General features: G+C 44.4%; 1 protein-coding gene across 5 annotated transcripts in view; it reads left to right on the forward strand.

The window, feature by feature from the left end:
- Positions 1-18,085, forward strand: part of LOC127010390 (zwei Ig domain protein zig-8-like) — a 45,865-nt gene that overhangs the window by 24,286 nt on the left and 3,494 nt on the right. For 2 of the 5 annotated variants that reach the window (XR_007763151.1, XR_007763153.1), the window contains exons 3-6: positions 2,935-3,077; positions 10,821-10,989; positions 13,382-13,503; positions 14,223-17,234. Coding sequence is in view for 1 of the 5 variants with exons in the window: in XM_050884402.1 (XP_050740359.1) it covers positions 2,935-3,077; positions 10,821-10,989; positions 13,382-13,503 (434 nt within the window). In the remaining 4 variants the exon portion in view is untranslated. Of the gene's footprint in view, positions 1-2,934; positions 3,078-10,820; positions 10,990-13,381; positions 13,812-14,190; positions 17,235-18,085 lie in introns of those variants that run through there. The other 3 variants (XR_007763154.1, XR_007763152.1, XM_050884402.1) reach the window with 3 other exon arrangements.

Below are 18,085 nucleotides of genomic sequence, written 5' to 3' on the forward strand. Positions count from 1 at the left end.
AGAGAGAGAGAGAGAGAGAGAGAGAGAGAGAGAGAGAGAGAGAGAGAGAGACAGAGACAGAGAGAGAGAGAGAGAGAGACTAGATAAACTTTCAAACAAACACAGACAAACACAAAATTGAAAAAAAGACTCAGACTGAAAAAAAAAATTGGGAAACAACAAAACCTTGGCTGAACAATAAAAAAAAAAATAGAACGAGAAAACATGGTGAACACACACACACACACACACACACACACACACACACACACACACACACACACACACACACACACACACACACACACACACGCACAAGTACACAAACACACACATACAGAAGACAAACAGACCAACAAGAGCAAGGACAGACAGAGGAATAGACGCAGACAGACAGACAGACATACAAACAGAAACAAACACAGGCAGACACACACAAGACAATAGATAAAATAAAATGAATAAATAAATAAAAAATAAGTAAGAAAAATGAAATAAATAAAATCAAATAAAAAATAACAGTAAGCACAACGAAAGAAAGAGAAGAAAAAGAAACAAAAAATGGACAAGGAAGACAGAGGAAGAAAAGGAGAAAAAGACAAACAACAACAAAAGAAAGACAGACAAAGACAAACACACAGACAGATGACCGTGAACACAAAGCCACAATCGCCATGACTTCAGAAAACACAACGTTGATCCGAAACTGACGGGAGGGAGGAGGAAACGAGGCCCTTTGATGTGAGGAGAAGCAAAAAGACCCCGCCGGACACTCCTTTGATGTGCCTGAACGCCCCTCACTCCCCCTCGCCACTCCCCCTCGCCACTCCCCTCCACTCCCCTCGCCACTCGCCACTCCCCTCCCCTCGCTCCTCCCCCTCCCACCACTCCCCTCGCCACTCCCTCCCTCCGCCACCTCCCTCCTCACTCCTCGCCACTCCCTCCTCCCCCTCCTCCCCTCGCCACTCCCTCTCCTCCTCTCTCATCCTCTCCCTCATCCTCTCCCCTCTTCCTCCCCTCGCCACTCCAACCTCAAGACTCCCCCTCCTCCCCCCCCAACAACAAGAAAAAAAAAGTCGAATAGTATATAAGTGAAATCCATAAGGAAGTGTTTTTGCTATCGCGTTTAAGAGGATATATCGTTCAGTACGGACTCTTTATGCTTTATCTTTATACTTGTGCAGGAAATCAATAAGGAAGTCGTTTTTTTCTATCATGTTTAACAGTGTATATTTCCAAGTATGACCTTATGTTTTATTTTCCGTACGTGTGCAGTCAATAACGCCGATATGTTATTTGGTTGCGTTGGTGAAACTAAGGGCCAGTTTTACAGTCCAATACAGTTCATAAGCTCCCCAACCAAACACAAAATACGACGAAAATTCCTTGTATAGTGTTTGACGTTGCTATAAAAAGGCGGAAATTTTACGAAACTATACAGGAAAGTTCATTAGTATCTGGTATTGAGTAGAAATAACGAACCATTGTGAAGACAGTTTGGTTGGGGCGCTTACAATGACCCTGTGTTGGACTGTCGAACTGGGCCTTAGACGCGTGTTCTCAGACTTCTTCGGCTCTCACAGCACATATTCCCAAAGGCCTCTGAGGAGATTAACCCATCTGCTGCGATTGGCACGGATTTGGCTTTCAGTGGTAGCCTGGTAACATATAGTCCCAGGTCTTTCTCTGCCTCTGTGGTGGATAGTGGAGTGTTTCCCATGTGGTATTGGTGTGTTGGATATCCTCTCCCAAGGTGCAGGACCTCACATTTTTCTTCATTGAATTGTAGCTCCCACTTTTTGTTCCATTCCTGTAGCTTGGTGAGGTCTGACTGCAGGAAATCCGCAGTGAAGGGGTTAATCGCGTTTTCATGACTTTTTCTCACGTCCATGTTGCTTAACCCTTGTCAAGCTATCACGAAGCCTCACCACATGAATGATAAGTGTTAAGCCTTCCAAAAACGTGTGCTTCACTTTCTTATTACGAACACTTCTTAATGAATCCATGTACACACCTTCCTTATAAGTACATTTCAAAACTTTTAATTAACCACTTGACTGCGGATTTCCTACAAGACGACATCACCAAGCTACAGAGATGGAGCAAAAAGTGTCTGCTACAACTCAATGAAGAAAAATGTAAAGTCATGCACCGTGGGAGGGGAAATCCAGCACACCAGTACCACACGGGAAACACTCCACTATACACCACAGAGGCACAGAAAGACCTGGGACTCGATGTTACCAGGCTACCAGTGAAGGCCAAATCCGTGTCATTCGCAGCGGACGGGTTAATAAGCAGACATTGCATACTCGTGACATTTTTCAGGTGGCGTCACGTGTAATTTAAGAGCCGCCCTTTGCTCGACTCACCCTCAAAGCGGCGCTAATTACGTTCATGAAGGTAAAAAAAGATTATATTAAATTTTCAGCACAACACCTGGGCGGGGCGCGTGTTACAAGTCGTCACGAGATTCACTTAACACGATCAAAAGCAACCACTTTAACACCCACTTTAACAGACTAACGAGCGCTTAATCTCCTCCACACGGATTGCCGAGTCGTTTAGAGCTGTGTGCGTCGGCTCTCAGCGTGCTAACAGAGGTCCAGAAGCTTTTTAGGAAGTGCAGAGGAACGGGAAAAGGCGAGAAGGCGTGAGACATCGAAGTCGTTGTTCTCAGTCGTTTCCGCCTTCCGCCATGTTACTTGTATAGGAGCTCAGGCGATGGCTAGTGTCTGAATCGCATTGTCTGAACTCTAAATAGGCCACTTCCAGTTTGCTCTAGCTCTTGCTCTAACCTAACCTAACCTAACCTAACCCAACCTGAGGTACATCTAAGAGCTCTGGCAATGGATGGTGTCTGAACTGCCTTATCTGAACTCTATATAGGCAGCTACGAATTTGATCTTTAGGCTGTTGTGTGACTTGCTTTACTCTCCCTTCCTCAATCTGCAGAGCCTCGCGGGAAGATCCTTGGCGCGCCGGACCTGTACGTGCAGAAGGGCAGCATGATCAACCTGACGTGCGTGCTTCAGGACCTGCCCGAGCCGCCCCTCTACGTGCGATGGTACCACAGCAACAAACTCTTCAGCAACAGGGTGAGTCAAGGGGGGCTGGGGGAGTGAAGAGGGAAGAGGTGCTGGAGGGGTGAAGAGAGGAAGGGGTGGGGGATTTTTTTACAGTAAAGAAAGCAACTAAGGATCAAAAGTAAAATAAATAAATAAAAACATTCGCTGATCCCATAGAAGAGAATAAAATCGTAGTCAGAAGAGAGGTCAGTTTTGGATGGAGAGGAGTCTTGATACTGATAACGGATGAAGGGGTGTGATGGAGGTGAAGGGATGTGACAGGCATGAAGGGATGTGACAAGGTTGAAAGATGTAGAGTGGCGTGATAGAAAGGGAGAGACAGTCGGTGTGTGTGTGTGTGTGTGTGTGTGTGTGTGTGTGTGTGTGTGTGTGTGTGTGTATCTATTGTTGTCTTTCTCTCCCATTCTCTCTTTTTCTCTCCGTTCCTCCGTTTTCTCTGGTCGTAACGAAGTCCTCTTTCTCTTTTTTTCTTCCTTTTTCAGAGTTCTTTTTACCCCCGTCAAAGTTCAGGAGGTTACGTTTGGTCTAGATGTCTGTTTGTCTGTTTGTTTGTTATTGTGGCTGGATTACGCAAAGACTGTGCGTTACTCCTATATAAACTTATTGGAAAAACGTATGGCATCGGTTTCCTTCTTTTCCTATCCTTTTCCTTTCTTTTCCTGATTTCTTTTTCTTTTCTTCGACTCCTATTTCGCCTCTTTAGCTGTTTGTGTCTCCCAGAAGTCAAGAACAATTTCGGAAGGTACTGTCTCACGCTCGGGGCCATGGAAAAAAAAGAAAGAGAAAAAGGAAGGAAACAAAGAAAGGAAGAAAGAAAGAAAGAAAGAAAGAAAGAAAGAAAGAATGAATGAATGAATGAATGAATGAGAAAGAAAGAAAGAAAGAAAGAAAGAGAGAAAAAATGAAAATGAAAGAAAGAAAAAAGAAAAAAGAAAAAATGAGAGAGAGAGACAGAGAGAGAGAGAGAGAGAGAGAGAGAGAGAGAGAGAGAATGAGAGAGAGAGGTCAGCAAGGTAAGTTTCATCATTTGTCTTAATCAGCGGTCGGGGCAAAAATAACTCGGCGGTTTAGACATCACTCCAGGCACGGCGACCACGATTATGTTGCCCTCTGGTGGCGGCGGCGAGAAACATTATAGGTATATGCTTAGAGTCCAGCCTCCTATGTACGTACTTTTTTTTTACAACAAAGGAGACAGCTCAAGGGCACATAAAAAAGGAAACAATAATAAATAAATAAAAAAGCCCGCTACTCGCTGCTCCTAAAAAGAATCCAAAGAGGTGGCCGAAAGAGGGGTCAATTTCGGGAGGAGATTGACTTACTTACTTCGGGCTCAGATTGGCTTACTTATAGATTTGTTTTTTTCTAACTTTCTTTTTTCTTTAATTTTCTTTCTTTTAATCTTCGTTCTTTTATTCTACTACTTTTTCATTTTTTCATTTTTTTTCATCCTACTTTCATTCTTTCCTTCCTTCCTTCCTACATTTTACAGATTTGATTATTTATAGATTTTTTATTTTTTCGTTTTTTCCTTAATTTTCTTTCCTTTGATCTTTGTTTCTTTCGTTCTAGTTCTTTCTTTCATTGTCTTTTATTATTCTACTTTCCTTCCTTTCCTTCCTTCCTTCATTTTACAGATTTGATTATTTATAGATATGTACTTTATTATCTTTTTTCCTTAACTTTCTTTCTCTTAATCTCCGTTTCTTTCGTTTTTTTTCATTCTTTCTTTGTTTACTTTCATTCTTTCCTTCATTCATTCACATATTTACTTCGTGTCACGGTGCTTCAAATCATGTCCCTTTACCTTCCCCGCTCCTCCGTACATCTGTCTCATCATTGGGTTGTTCGTTTGGATAAGCAGAAAGTTGATTTGTCTTGCGTAGCTCTGTTTAATTGCATCTCTTTACACTGGGTCACGTTGCGGGTCTCCAAACACTATTCCTCTTACCTTCCCTTTCTCTCCTCTCCCCAAACCCTGGCTCGCTGGTCGGTTGTGTGTGTGAAAAAGAGGGTATTGGGTTTCGTTGTGATGTTCTTGTTTAGTTTTATCACGTTACATTGGGTCACGTTGCGGGTCTCAAAACACTGAACCTCATACCTTTCCCTTTCTCTCCTCTCCTCTCCCCCAACCCTGGCTCGCTGGTCGGTTGTGTGTGTGTGAAAAAGTAAGGTGTTGGGTTGCGTTGCGATGCTCTTTTGTCTCATTTACCTTTCCTCACCGCGCCTTGCCTATCCCACATCCCTCTCTCGCTGGTATGTGGATAGGTGCGTGTAGGGGGGAGGGAGGGAGGGAAGGTGAGGAGCAGCGTTACCATATTATCGTACTCAAAACATCGCATTTATTAGTTTCAGGGCCCAAAACTTTCCTACCAACACAGATAACGAGATTCCAGTTAAAGTTATCGTCAAAAGCGTTACTTATTGGTGTTTGTTTGCGATTGCTGTGAGTCAGAAACCGGAAAATATAATGTGCTGCGTGGCTGAGTACGATAATTTGGTAACGCTAGTGAGGAGTCTAGGTGAGCGAGGAGTCCTGGGTACGTATTTTCAGCCCCTTTCTGCTCTCACAACAAATCTTTCCAAAGGCCACAAAGAAGGTTAGGCGAGTTCTCATAAGTGTTTTTTTGGCGTTCATGGTGCAGAAGAAGCCTTGTCAAACCTTCACCAGACTCATACTAACGCAACCTCTACGAAAGCCTTGTCAGATGTGGAAGTGTGAGCCTCGAGATGGTTGGGAATACTGGCCTTGGACTTCTCTCGGGTGGGTTTGGCCTTGAAGACGAGGTGGGGACACTCAGAGTTCGTGTGTCCCTTCGTCTTCCTTTCTTCGTCGTCTTGAAAGTCTCTCCTCAGCGTCAGAAGCTCTCAGCGGCGTTTAAGAAGACTCGATGGAACTTGCTAATGTTTTCGTCCCCAAGTCCTCGCGCGGGACCGTTTGGCTCTCTCCCTCTCTCTCTCTCCCTCCCTCCTGGGGCTGAAAGACTCCCAGACGTTACTTTAAGAACATACTTTCGTCTTTAGAGAGAGAGAGAGAGAGAGAGAGAGAGAGAGAGAGAGAGAGAGAGAGAGAGAGAGAGAGAGAGAGAGAGAGAGAGAGACACACACACACACACACACACACACACACACACACACACACACACACACACACACACACACACACTAAAAAAATGCATCGTGAACATAACTATATTTCAATGTAGACAAATAATGTGAAAAAAAAAGAAAGACTAAGTTATTCTCATCAAATTTGAGTTTTTTACAATCTTTTTTACTCGCTCACTCACTCACTCACTTATTTTCTCACTCTTCCCATGATTGAAAGTAGACAAACAGTGCGGAGAAAAAAAAGAAAGACAAGTTAATATCATCAAAATTTTATCTCACATTCCTTAACACGCTATAACACACGCTCGCCTTGTCATAATCTCGTCCCCATTAGCAACACACAGACGCTCCTCGATTCGCCCCCTGTGACCTATTCCGGGCGTCGCTGTCAAGGGTTGATGATGTCCCTTGCGCCCTCTCTCCCCCAGGACCGACGCGACAGCAGCACCTCGGAATTTTATGGTCATATTCTTAAGGGGCTATTACACTGGGCAAATTTTCCGTGGATCTTCAGTCAAACCACGATTTCCGCTAGCGTGGTTCTCATTTGTTTCTTGTTATTGCTGATGATGATGATGGTGAGTAATACCGTCGTCCTTCAGTGAAATCTACCGTAGCTTTGGAAGATCGTGGACACGTCAGAAAACCACGGAAATATGAGAACCACGCCAGCGGAAATCGTGGTTTGACTGAAGATCCACGGAAAATTTACCAAGTGTGATAGCCCCTTTAAACGTATCGGCGCCCAAACACATATTTGACAAGGGTTTCGTAGGAGGTGTGAATATTTCCATGGGTAGTTGTATGACCCTGGTGGTAGTTTGACCCTTCTTTTGTACCGTGAACCTGAAAAAGCACTCATGAGAACCCGGGGGCCTTCTCTCCCCCAGGACCGACACGACAGCAGCGACTCGGAATATTTAGTGTCATTCTTAAACATCTCGGCCCCCAAGCACACATTTGACAAGGCTTTCGTAGGAGGTGTGAGTATTTCCAGGGGTAGTTGTATGACCCTGGTGGTAGTTTGACCCTTTTTCTGTACCGTGAACCTGAAAAACCACTCATGAGGACCCGGGCGCCTTCTCTCAAGCACACATTTGACAAGGCTTTCGTAGGTGGTGTGAGCATTTCCAGGGGTAGTTGTATGACCCTGGTGGTAGTTTGACCCTTCTTTTGTACCGTGAACCTGGAAAAGCACTCTTGAGGACCCGACTGATCCCCTTTTCGGCCTTTGGAAGTAGTTGATGTGAGGGGTGGAGGCGTCTGACGATACCGACCTTATGGACCCCGAGTTGGCGCTGATGGCAGGATCCAGTACTAAGTCTAAGGGGATTCAGTACTCCTCTAGACCGGCCAAGGAGTCCATGATATCAGGTTCGGTTGTTTTGGGTTTGTTGGTCATAAGTGGATTTTTTTGTAGGTTTATATTCTTTTTTTTAAGTTTATTTCACTTTTTTTCCTTTTTAAGTCTTTTACCCTCTTTTTTTTCTTCCTTTTTGTTCAACTCTTTTACTTTCTTTCTTGTTGCTGTCTTTCTTTTTATCTTGCTGTTGTTGTTGTTTTGGGGGTCAGAATGTGTGTGTGTGTGTGTGTGTGTGTGTGTGTGTGTGTGTGTGTGTGTGTGTGTGTGTGTGTGTGTGTGTGTGTGCGTGCGTTAGTGACTGCCAAATGCTTTCTTCTTTCTCTTAACACGGCGGAGTCTGTCTTTAAACTTTTCCATTATAAAGTTTACCTGCTTACCCGGGCGCTGGAGTTTTCGCCTTTCATGTCTTCAAGAAAACAAAATGGACACAAGACGTTTTACTGTACTCACCATCAACTGTTTTCATGGTAGGAGGGTTTTAGTACAATTTGGGCTCGTCTTTGCTCCTTCCCCCATACTTTCTCTTCCTTACTCACTCATTCACTCCCTTACTAATTCTCACTCACTCACTCCTTCACTCGTCTAATCAATCTATCACTTATTCACTCGTTCTCTCTCATCCCCTTCCTCCCTCACTCCCCTGCAGGTGGTTGTCTCTTTGAAGGTTGTGAGGGGCGTTGGGGGTGAAGGCTCGTCTTGAAGAAGCCTCAGAACAGTTAACGAACCTACTCCATACACCTGTACACTTCTACTTTCTCTCCTTTTCCCCAACCTGTACCTTCCTCGCTAACCCACTTCCTTTTCTTCACTGTTTGTCTTTGCTTCACCGTCTATCTGTCTGTCTGTCTGTCTGTCTGTCTATCTATCTATGCATCACTGTCTGTCTGTCTTTATCTTTGCCTCACCGTCTGTCTGTCTGTCTTTCTCTAATCGCCTGTCTGTCTTCGCCTCACCGTCTCTGTCTTTGCCTCACCGTATGTCTGTCTGTCTGTCTGTCTATGCCTCACCGTCTGTCTGTCTGTCTATCTTTGCCTCACCGTCTGTCTGTCTGTATATGCCTCAACGTTTGTTTGTCTATCTATCTTTGCCTCACCGTCTGTCTGCCTGTCTGTCTCTGCCTCACAGCCTCTCTTGACCCAGCTTGACCTTGGGAACACAGACTAACTTCAATTAAGTTTCCCGAGGCACAGCAACACGCCGCTCTCCTTGCTTTTCTTTTTTCTCTCACCCACTCACTCACTTAGCCACTCATTCACTTATTCATTCACTTCCTCACTCATTTATTGACTCATTCACTTAGTCACTCACTTACTTTCTCTCCCTTACTCACTCATTCATTCACTCACTCCCATGCTAATTCTCACTCACTCATTTATATTTACTCATTCTATCACTTATTCACTCATTCTCTCTCATCCCCTTCCTCCCTCACTCTCTAATTCACTCACTCCTTCACTCACTCACTCACTCACTCACTCACTCACTCATTATCTCCCTCCCTTATTCCCTCCCTCCCTCTTTCACTCACTCACTCACTCACTCACTCATTATCTCCCTCCCTTACTCCCTCCCTCCCTCCCTCTTTCACTCACTCACTCACTCACTCATTATCTCCCTCCCTTACTCCCTCCCTCCCTCCCTCTTTCACTCACTCACTCACGCACTCACTCACTTTCTTCCTTTCTCGTCCTCACAACCAGAACACGTCAGGAGGAAAATCCCTATAAAAATAAACCAAAATCCTCCCAACTCATTAATCTTCCTTACCTTCCCCTTCCTTTTAGCTCCCCCGCACGTGTTTTTGTAAGGGAAAAAACGTTGTATTAAGAGACACTTCTATGGTTCTGCGTCACTTCTGGACTCAAAAATCGATCCTGGCAGCTCCACCCTCTCCTTTATCTTCATGGAGTGGCTTAGGGAAGGTTTTTATGCCTCCCTCTTGTTCCTTCCGTCCCTGGCCGTCATCCAATTATGTGGGTCGTAAAAAGAGTCCTTCATCTCTATGCAAAGAAATGAAAGAAGTCCAACATCTCACAATACCTGCCGCGGACACATGTCACCTTTTCCTACTCCTTTTGCTTTCCACACTTCTCTTTTCTTTTTCTATTTCCGGTCACTTTTTTTTTTACTCTTGTTTCTCTCATCGCTACGACTCTTCAAGAATTTTCCCATCGTCCTCTTGTAGACTTCTTAATCACCTCATCCCTCATCCTCCTCTCCTCCTCTCTTGCCTCCCACACCTTCCATTTCGTCTCCTCTTTCTTTCAGTCACTTTTCTTAACTTTTGTTTCTCCCATCTATCTCACCTCTCAAGCTTTTTCTCCAACCGTCCTCTTGCAGACTCCTTATGTTCTTTTCTTACGTTCCTCTCGTCATCTCCACTAAATCAGCTCATCGCTCCCTCCCTCTCTTGCCTTCCACATCTTTCTTTCTTTCTCCTTTTCCTTCCCTTCACTTTCTTTCATTACAGTTTCTCCCATGACTCCCACCAATTAAACTTTCCCTCCTGCCTCTTGTAGACTCCTGATGTTCTTTTGTTCTTATATTGCTCTCGTCAAGGCCACTCAGTCAGCTCATCGCTCTCTCCCTCCCTTGCCTTCCACACCTTTCTTTCTTTCTCCTTTTCTTTCCCTTCACTTTCTATTATTACAGATTCTTCCATAACTTCCAACAATTAAACTTTCCCTCCTGCCTCTTGTAGACTCCTGATGTTCTTTTGTTCTTATATTGCTCTCGTCAACGCCACTCAGTCACCTCGTCCTCCCTTCCCGTTTCCCTTGCCAAGACCTGATTAGCTACTCGGGCAGACTCCTTATGTTGTTTTGTTTTCATGTTCCTCTCGTCAACGTCATTCAGTCAGCTCAACGCTCCCTCCCTTCCCGCCAAGACCTGATTTACCACCCTTGTTTACCCTTCCATCACAGCTTCACCACCAGCTCACTCACTCTTTTCCATCATCTTCCCCTCCCCCTCAATACCTCTTCCGCAAACCTTTCATCACACCTTCGTTATACTATTGCATCTTCTTAATCCACTTCTACCTGTCGCCTTCATCCCCAATACCTGTGCTAGATCGTTATGGCTTAATATTACCTGCCACACGTAACGGCTAGCCTTCAATACATCAATTAACACAAACTCTCTTTCTCTCACACACACACACACGCACACACACACACACGCACACATTTTGTTAAGCTTGCACGGAGAATAGACAACTTGAGGATACGACTAATGAGCAACCCTTAAGTGATCCCCTCTTCTTCCCCTCCCAACAGAACATCAGCTACAGCAGCAGTCGCGGGGGCGTGTCTATGATCGTGGAGAAGGGCCCCACCACCGTCAGTCACCTGCTCATCACCGCGGCCAACGTGGGTGACAACGGCATCTACACCTGCGTGGCCAACAACCTCAACGCCACCTCCGTCACGCTGCACGTCCTCAATGGTAAAGGTTCTTCGCTGGGAGCACCTGTCGCCTCCCACACCTGTGTTTGGGGTACTTGTGGTGTCAGGAGGTGTTGGAGCAGCGTCTAGCGGGCTTTATTGATGCTATTTTTGTTTGTTTTTTTGCCCTTGAGGTGTACAGAATAGTGATTAGTGTTTGTTGTAAAAAAATAGTGATTAGGTAAGGGTGATATTGAATAGTAATAGTAAGACTGATAGTGATTAGTGATAGTGAGGGTGACAGTGATTAGTGATTAGGTAAAGGTGATAGTGATAATGATTAGTGATTAGTGATAGTTAGGGTGATAGTGATTAGTGATTGCTGTAAAAGATAGCGATTAGCCAAGGGTGATGGGGGGCGTGAAAGGGCTTAGAGAGGTGTTTGTGTGGTGGGGGACAGGACAGGAGGGGGATTAAAGGGTTTAGTTTTGGGATTTATTTATTTGCATTAGTGGAAGCAACTCAAGGACTTAAAATACAGAAAACAAAAGAAAAAAACAATCCCTTCTCCAGCAAAAAGAATATAGAATAAGAAACCGAAAGAGACGTCAATTTCGATTAAAGAGGTTTTGATACTATTGATGAGTAGTAGTAGTAGTGGTAGTAGTAGTGGTAGTAATAGTAGTAATAGAAGTAGTAGTAGTTTTAGTGGTAGTAGTAGTAGTAGTAGTAGTAGTAGTAGTAGTAGTAGAAATAGTAGTAGTAGTAGTAGTAGTAGTAGTAGTAGTAGTAGTAGAAGCTCCAAAAATGTTGATGTTATGGCTATTTTTGCTCAGTTTTTCCTTATGTTTTGTGGATACTTCAAAGCGTATTCTCATTAACGTAAGTACTTTTTGAGCTTTTTTTCACGGGGGGAGTGAAACGATTTTTATTTATTTATTTATTTATTTATTTATTTATTTTTTTTTTTTTTTTTTTACTTTCTCCCTCTGAAAACGTGAGCTAAAAGGAAAGCATAATTATTAAGTTCCTAGCAGAGCACAGCAAGGGTTTTAGGTGCACACACACACACACACACACACACACACACACACACACACACACACACACACACACACACACACACACACACAGGTAATAATGACCCACAAACCTTCCCTAATTATCTCCCTTGTTCCTCCTTTCTTCCTTTCTTTTCCTCTACCTTTTTTTTTGCCTCATTCGTTATTAATGACCAAAAAATCATCTATTATCCTCCTCTCTCCTCATTCTCCAATTGATTCCTCCTTAATTAACCTGAGTTGCCAATTATCTCTATGCCCACTTTCTTCCGTGTTTTCTCTCTCTTCCCCTTCTTTCCTCCTTTCCCTCTCATTCCTCTTTCTTCCTTCTCTTCCCTCTCCTCTCTTTTTCCCTTCCCCATTTTCTTCCTTCTATTTCTCTCATTCCGCTTTCCCTCTCTCTCTTTCTTCCGTCCGTTTCTTCTCATTCCTCTTTTCCTCTCCTTTCCTCCTTCTCTCTCCTTTATCCTTCCTTCCTCCCTTTTTTCTGTCCTTTCCATCTCCTCTCTCTTTTCCTCCCTCCCTTCCTCCTCTCCCTCCCTCTCTTCCTTCCTACTTTCCCTCTTCTCTCTCCTTCCCTACCTCTCTTCCTTCCTATTTTCCCTCTTCTTTCCCTCTCATTCCACCTTCCTTCCAACTCTCCCTTCCTCTAATTCCTCCTATTCGTCACAGTTAATGCTTCACTTCGTCCCACTTCATCCTTGCTAACTACCCAACCTCTGTATTAATAAGATGGATGCAAATAACCGAGGGAAGAAAAGTACAAGACGAAAGAGTAGGCCGCGGGGTGGTTGCCTGTGGAGTTAACACCTGGTGAGGATTATGCGGTAGAGATGGTTAAAAGGTTAGATTGGGTTTTCTTTTCTTTTTTTCTTTTTTTTTAACAAGTAAGCTTATCGGCGATGTAAGTTCTTGAAAGTTTGTTACAGGTTAGAGTGTTTTTTTTTTTGTTGTTGTTGTTGTTTTTGTTTTCACAGGTAAACTTATCAGCAACGTAAGTTTTTGTCCGTTTTAATTTCCTTCTTCCTCATGACTAACGAAATTAAGTGCTTTTTTTCTCATTTTTTAATCTTTCAATTCGTTGGGGTTTTTTTTCGTTTTTTCTGTAATTGTAATGTTCCTGGTTTTATTTTTTTCCTCCTTTTTTCTTTCCTCTTGTCGTTTTCTCATTTACTCGTGGCATTCCATTTTTTTTTTCAGTGTTCTCTTTTACAGGAGCGTAATTATGCTGTTTCTGCTTTTTCCTTCTCTTCTTTTTCCTCTTGCCATTTTCTCCTTTACTCGCGGCTGTAGCGTGGCCACCTTTCTTTTCACGTCGTTGTAATATTTTTTTTCTTTTTCTTTTTCTCTACCCACGCCACCATAATGAAGCTGTGCTTTTTCCTCCTTCAGCAGGCGAGCACCCAGCGGCCATGCAGACCAACAAGGCGCCTCCGCTCCCCCACGGCCCCTCCCTCCTGCTGGCCATCGCTGCCGCCAGGATACTGTGGCACGGGTGGCTACACAACACCTAAGTAAGTTACCCTGGCAACGAGGGGGGCAGGGGAGGGGCCGCAGGGTGGAGGGGGGACCGAGGAGGGAAGGAGAGCCTTTATGGGAGTCGTGGCCATGGGGCACAGCCACACATGCAGAAAGTTTTTTTCTTCAGGGTCCCACAGCCTGTGCTCTTAAAGGGCCAGTGCGACGGAGATGAGCACCGAGGCCATGCGAAGCCATAGTGTATGTCTCCACTTCCCCTTTACCTTGTATGTTATCTGTTGAATTCAAACAACTGCATGGCGTCAAGGTGTAGACTTAAAACAAAACATTTTTCGGCTAGAGTAATGAGTTATTTAAAAATGGTGATATATTTATTTTGTTCATTCGAGAATTCGTGTATTAAGGCTTCGCAGGGAAGCTCGCCAATCAGCAGACAAAACAAGGCAATTTTTCTTCGGTTTCATTTGCTGAATGTGCTAAAGTCACGCTGTCGGCATAACTCACTTGTTTATATATTAGAGTGAGTTGTTGTTGTTGTTGTGTGTGCTGTGTGTGTGTGTGTGTGTGTGTGTTATTGTACCTCTTGTGGCAATATTACTCAGCATAGTGTATGGACCTAACTTTTCCCTTAAGTTGTTATTAATATTTACATTCAATTTTCCTTTACATTTGAGTCGTTGCCTTTCATGCCTGTCAGCAGACTTTTCTCATTTCACTTGGAGGCCCCGCGTTGACCTTCCCGTGAACCTTCCAGACGAGGTCATCGCTGAGCCTTTCATCCCACCGCTGGACGCCTGGACCCTCCACTGATCTTCACACCAGATCTCTGTCGAGGCCTCCCGGGAGAACTCTTCCTCCGATAACAAATCACCCATTGTAAGAGCAACAGACACTAACTTCCCTCCCTTGGAAAGCCACTAGACTCCAGACCACCGCCGTGACCCTCGCCAGACCCACCACCGCCACCACGTTGTCTGAGGAGTGAGGAAGGTCTGGGTCTTGGCAAGCCTTCAGGAGACCTCACCTGCAGCGTGTGAGTGAAACGTTGAAATGTCGTCACAATAAACATCCTCTCTCGGTTTTTAATTCAAAGGCATAATTCATAGTGTGTTCATGGTGTATTGCATCTCATTTTAATTTTTGTGTAACATTCGACAGAAAGCAAAATCTTTTTCTTTCACAATTTCTTTCTCTTGGCTTGAGACAAATAAGTAAGCTGGTACAATTGCATTCCCGCCTCCCCTTGTTCTTAAGATAATTTACATTGAAAAGCAGCGTGCTCGTTGGCATCACAACCTACCCCTTTGCTTTTATTTGCACATGTAAATGCTACTCATATTTTTTATATTATATCTCTTATAAACTACCAGAAGCAATCTTTGACTTAGTTTCATTAGAAAATGTAAATTTCGTAACAAAATATCCCATAAAGTTTGGCCTTGACAGTTTCTTGAAGATAATCCTGTGCAGGGCCCTGGCCCGCCACAGTGGCCCGCCCAGGCGATTTTGTCTCTGAAATCCAGCTCATATAAAAAAATTCTTCGGTCGTTGTTTCTGATAGGAATGAGTACTATGTGATTACACTTGAGGAATGTTACTATGCTCTTGTCTTAAATAAGATGCCTGAGTCTTAAACAATATCATTAATTATAATTCTTATTATAATTTAAGTAAAGTTTCACTGAAAAGATCGTTGCAGGTGAGAGTACATACATGTATAAAACTCATACGAAGATGTTTTCCGATGTCGAATGCAGGAACATTTTCGTCGCTGACTGTTAACAAATCATTTCATTGGTCGCCTGGTGGAGGTGACGTTTAAGATAAATTTGTATGTTCATCTTGTAAGTTTTGCTAAAATAATTATTCTTTTGAGCGATAAGATATCACGATAAACAATTTCTGAGCTTAATACTAACCTGTGCTTTAGTCATTCACATATTTCTATTCCTAGGTATTAATAGTCGTCACAGTGATCGAGAAGAGAGTCGTGCAGTGGCTGGTGCTCCATGGACCCTTTGGTTGTGCCTTTCTTAGCATCACTGTTGTGTGTGTGCCATTATGTTACGCACAAACAAACCGTGTGGCAGTGTTCCGGCATCTCCGTCCCACAGAAGATCCAGTAGTTGCAGAACACACTGAATGCTTGTGGGTGGAGACTGATTCCAAGTGATCTTTTCTGTTGCCAGAACTGGAGGCTCTCAGCGTTCATTTTACATTGCCCGCGACTTTCACTCAACATATCCACACTACGTTCACGAGGGAGAGTACATAAATATCGCCTCGGTACTTGGTGAGACACTCTGGCTCCGTGATGATCGTTAAAGACACTGCACAGTGACTGCCACAGTCACCACGCAGCCCAGTGTCCTGTGTGTGGGCCGGGCGGCGCCCCGCATGTTGGCCAGGACGTGTTGTGTCGCTGGCTTGTCTCTCGTCTGTGTTGTGTCGGGAGGCCTGGCCCCCCTGCCCTGCGGGGACGCTGTGTACATATATGTGATAGTTGACTGGCCTGCAGCACCTCCCAGGCCAAGTTATGCAACACTATATTTGTCAGGAACAACTTGTGCTTAGTTTGTATTTGTATTTTTATACTTTGGTGGAGAGTCACTTTGTACACTACGCTACGAACTCTCCGCCAGCCTCGGGCGGGGAGCGACTCGCCCGCCGGCAGCGGCGCGGCGCGGCGACTCACGTTCAACACAAACTGAGAGAAAATATATTTCAAAGATATTTCTATTACCACATCAGAATATTTTTTACTATAATGTTACGCATTTCTCGAAAACATATAGCATATAACTTGGCATGTTTCAGTAATTCTAAGTTGACTTGTTGATATTGGTGCAGCACTTGTACAGTTACCATTGTAAAGATCTTGTGCAGGAATGTACATTAAACAGTTCTTTGTAAACCACGACTCTTATTTATATAACCGAAGGAGTAACGAGTTCTGACTAATTCGTATAAGCTGATGACTATCCCTTAAGTACCGAGGAACATGCTTTGCTTCTTGTTCCATTCAAGTGGTCCCCGCTGCCTTAAGTGCTTGTGTGGGTGAGTTGTGACGTCAAAACCTATTGATATTTGATGCCGCCGCTTGTGCTTCATTGTGTCTGCGCCGAGGCTCGTAAGCGGCCCCCGTCAGGGTGTGCAGCCCCCTTGTAGTACTCCTGACGCCTGCTAGACCATGAGCGGCGTCCAATAAGTCATGTGTAGAGATTTGCGTGTATTGATTAACACAGATTCACTAATGATGGAGGAACAGTGCAAATCGGTCTTGGTTGTTGATGCTTGAAACACAACCGAACCTTCCCTGCACGGTTCGTTAAAGTGTCCAGTTGCTGATAATTTGCAGTACGTGAGTTGTCTAACGTAAAATATGTTTGGAGAAACTATATATTTAATGAGAATCCGTAAACGTAAAACAAGATCACCAATTGGACATAATCGATATAAAAGACTGAACTGTGAACCGAAATCTCGAGTCACCAAACGAATCGAGTGAACCCAACATGGCGGGAGGTCGGGGAGTGGCGGCGGAGGTGCGGCAGCAGGTGAAGCAGGAGGACGTGGAGGCTCTCGAGGACCTGCAGTGAGTCGTTACACTTCAAGGACGCCGAAGGACAAACGGGGAAGAAATATGGCGGTGGGTCTCGAGGCAGGGAAGGAAAGGAAAGGAAGAGGAAAAGCTACGATCGGAACGGGAACATAAGTATCAGTTTGCCTCCATAATCGCCCACTGCCGGGAACTTCACTGGCCAAGGTGAGTCAATCTGCCGTGTTCTGGGGTTGCTTGGGGCCGGCAATGAGTCTCCACAACACCTTTGCCAGATTGTCGTACTCAGAGCCTCGTAATTAAAGGTTTCTGAGCCATATATATTGCCAAAAAACACCAATAATCACCCATTTTAACGATAACTATATATGCAGGCAGTTATTGGGGTCGAGGAGGCAGATTTTGGGTGGGAAATTGGCAAATAGGAGGCTGAGTACGACAATCTGGCAACGTTGCTCCACGCTGTTGATAAAAAATGGAGGTGGTATTTAAGGGGTCACTGATTTCTTTGACCTGTTTAAAATTACAAGGTATGAATGTGTACTTGTAGGGGTCAATGGTACCTCTGAGCTGCTTATTTGACTAGGTATGAATGAGGCGGTATTTAGAGACTCATTGAAGTGTTTAAAATGACTAAGAGAGAGGAAGGAGGAGGAGAAGGAGGTTAGGGAAAGGTGGAAACGAGGAAGTGGATAGAGGAAGGAGGAGGAGGAGGAGGAAGTGGTGGGGAAGTAGGAGAAGGTGGAGGGCAAAGTGGAATAGAATGGACTGAGGAAGAAGGATATGGTATGAATGTATATGGGCTTTATTTTAAGACCTCTACACGGGTGGTGGGGGTGACGATGAGGGTGCTGGGCTTAGGAATCGGGTGCAGGGAAGGATTATGGTGTCGGTATCTTGTTGACGGACATTATGGTGGGGTTGGCTGTTATGTTGGGGTGCGCAGTCATGTGGAGGGGATGGTTTAGTGCATGATGGTAAGAGTGGGGTGGTAAGGGGGGGGGGGAGGTGTAGCCTGTGCAACGATGGTAGTGATAGTGGTGGGAGGGTTGAATTTA

Source organism: Eriocheir sinensis, chromosome 43 (genome assembly GCF_024679095.1).
Source record: "Eriocheir sinensis breed Jianghai 21 chromosome 43, ASM2467909v1, whole genome shotgun sequence".
Taxonomy (NCBI): domain Eukaryota; kingdom Metazoa; phylum Arthropoda; class Malacostraca; order Decapoda; family Varunidae; genus Eriocheir; species Eriocheir sinensis.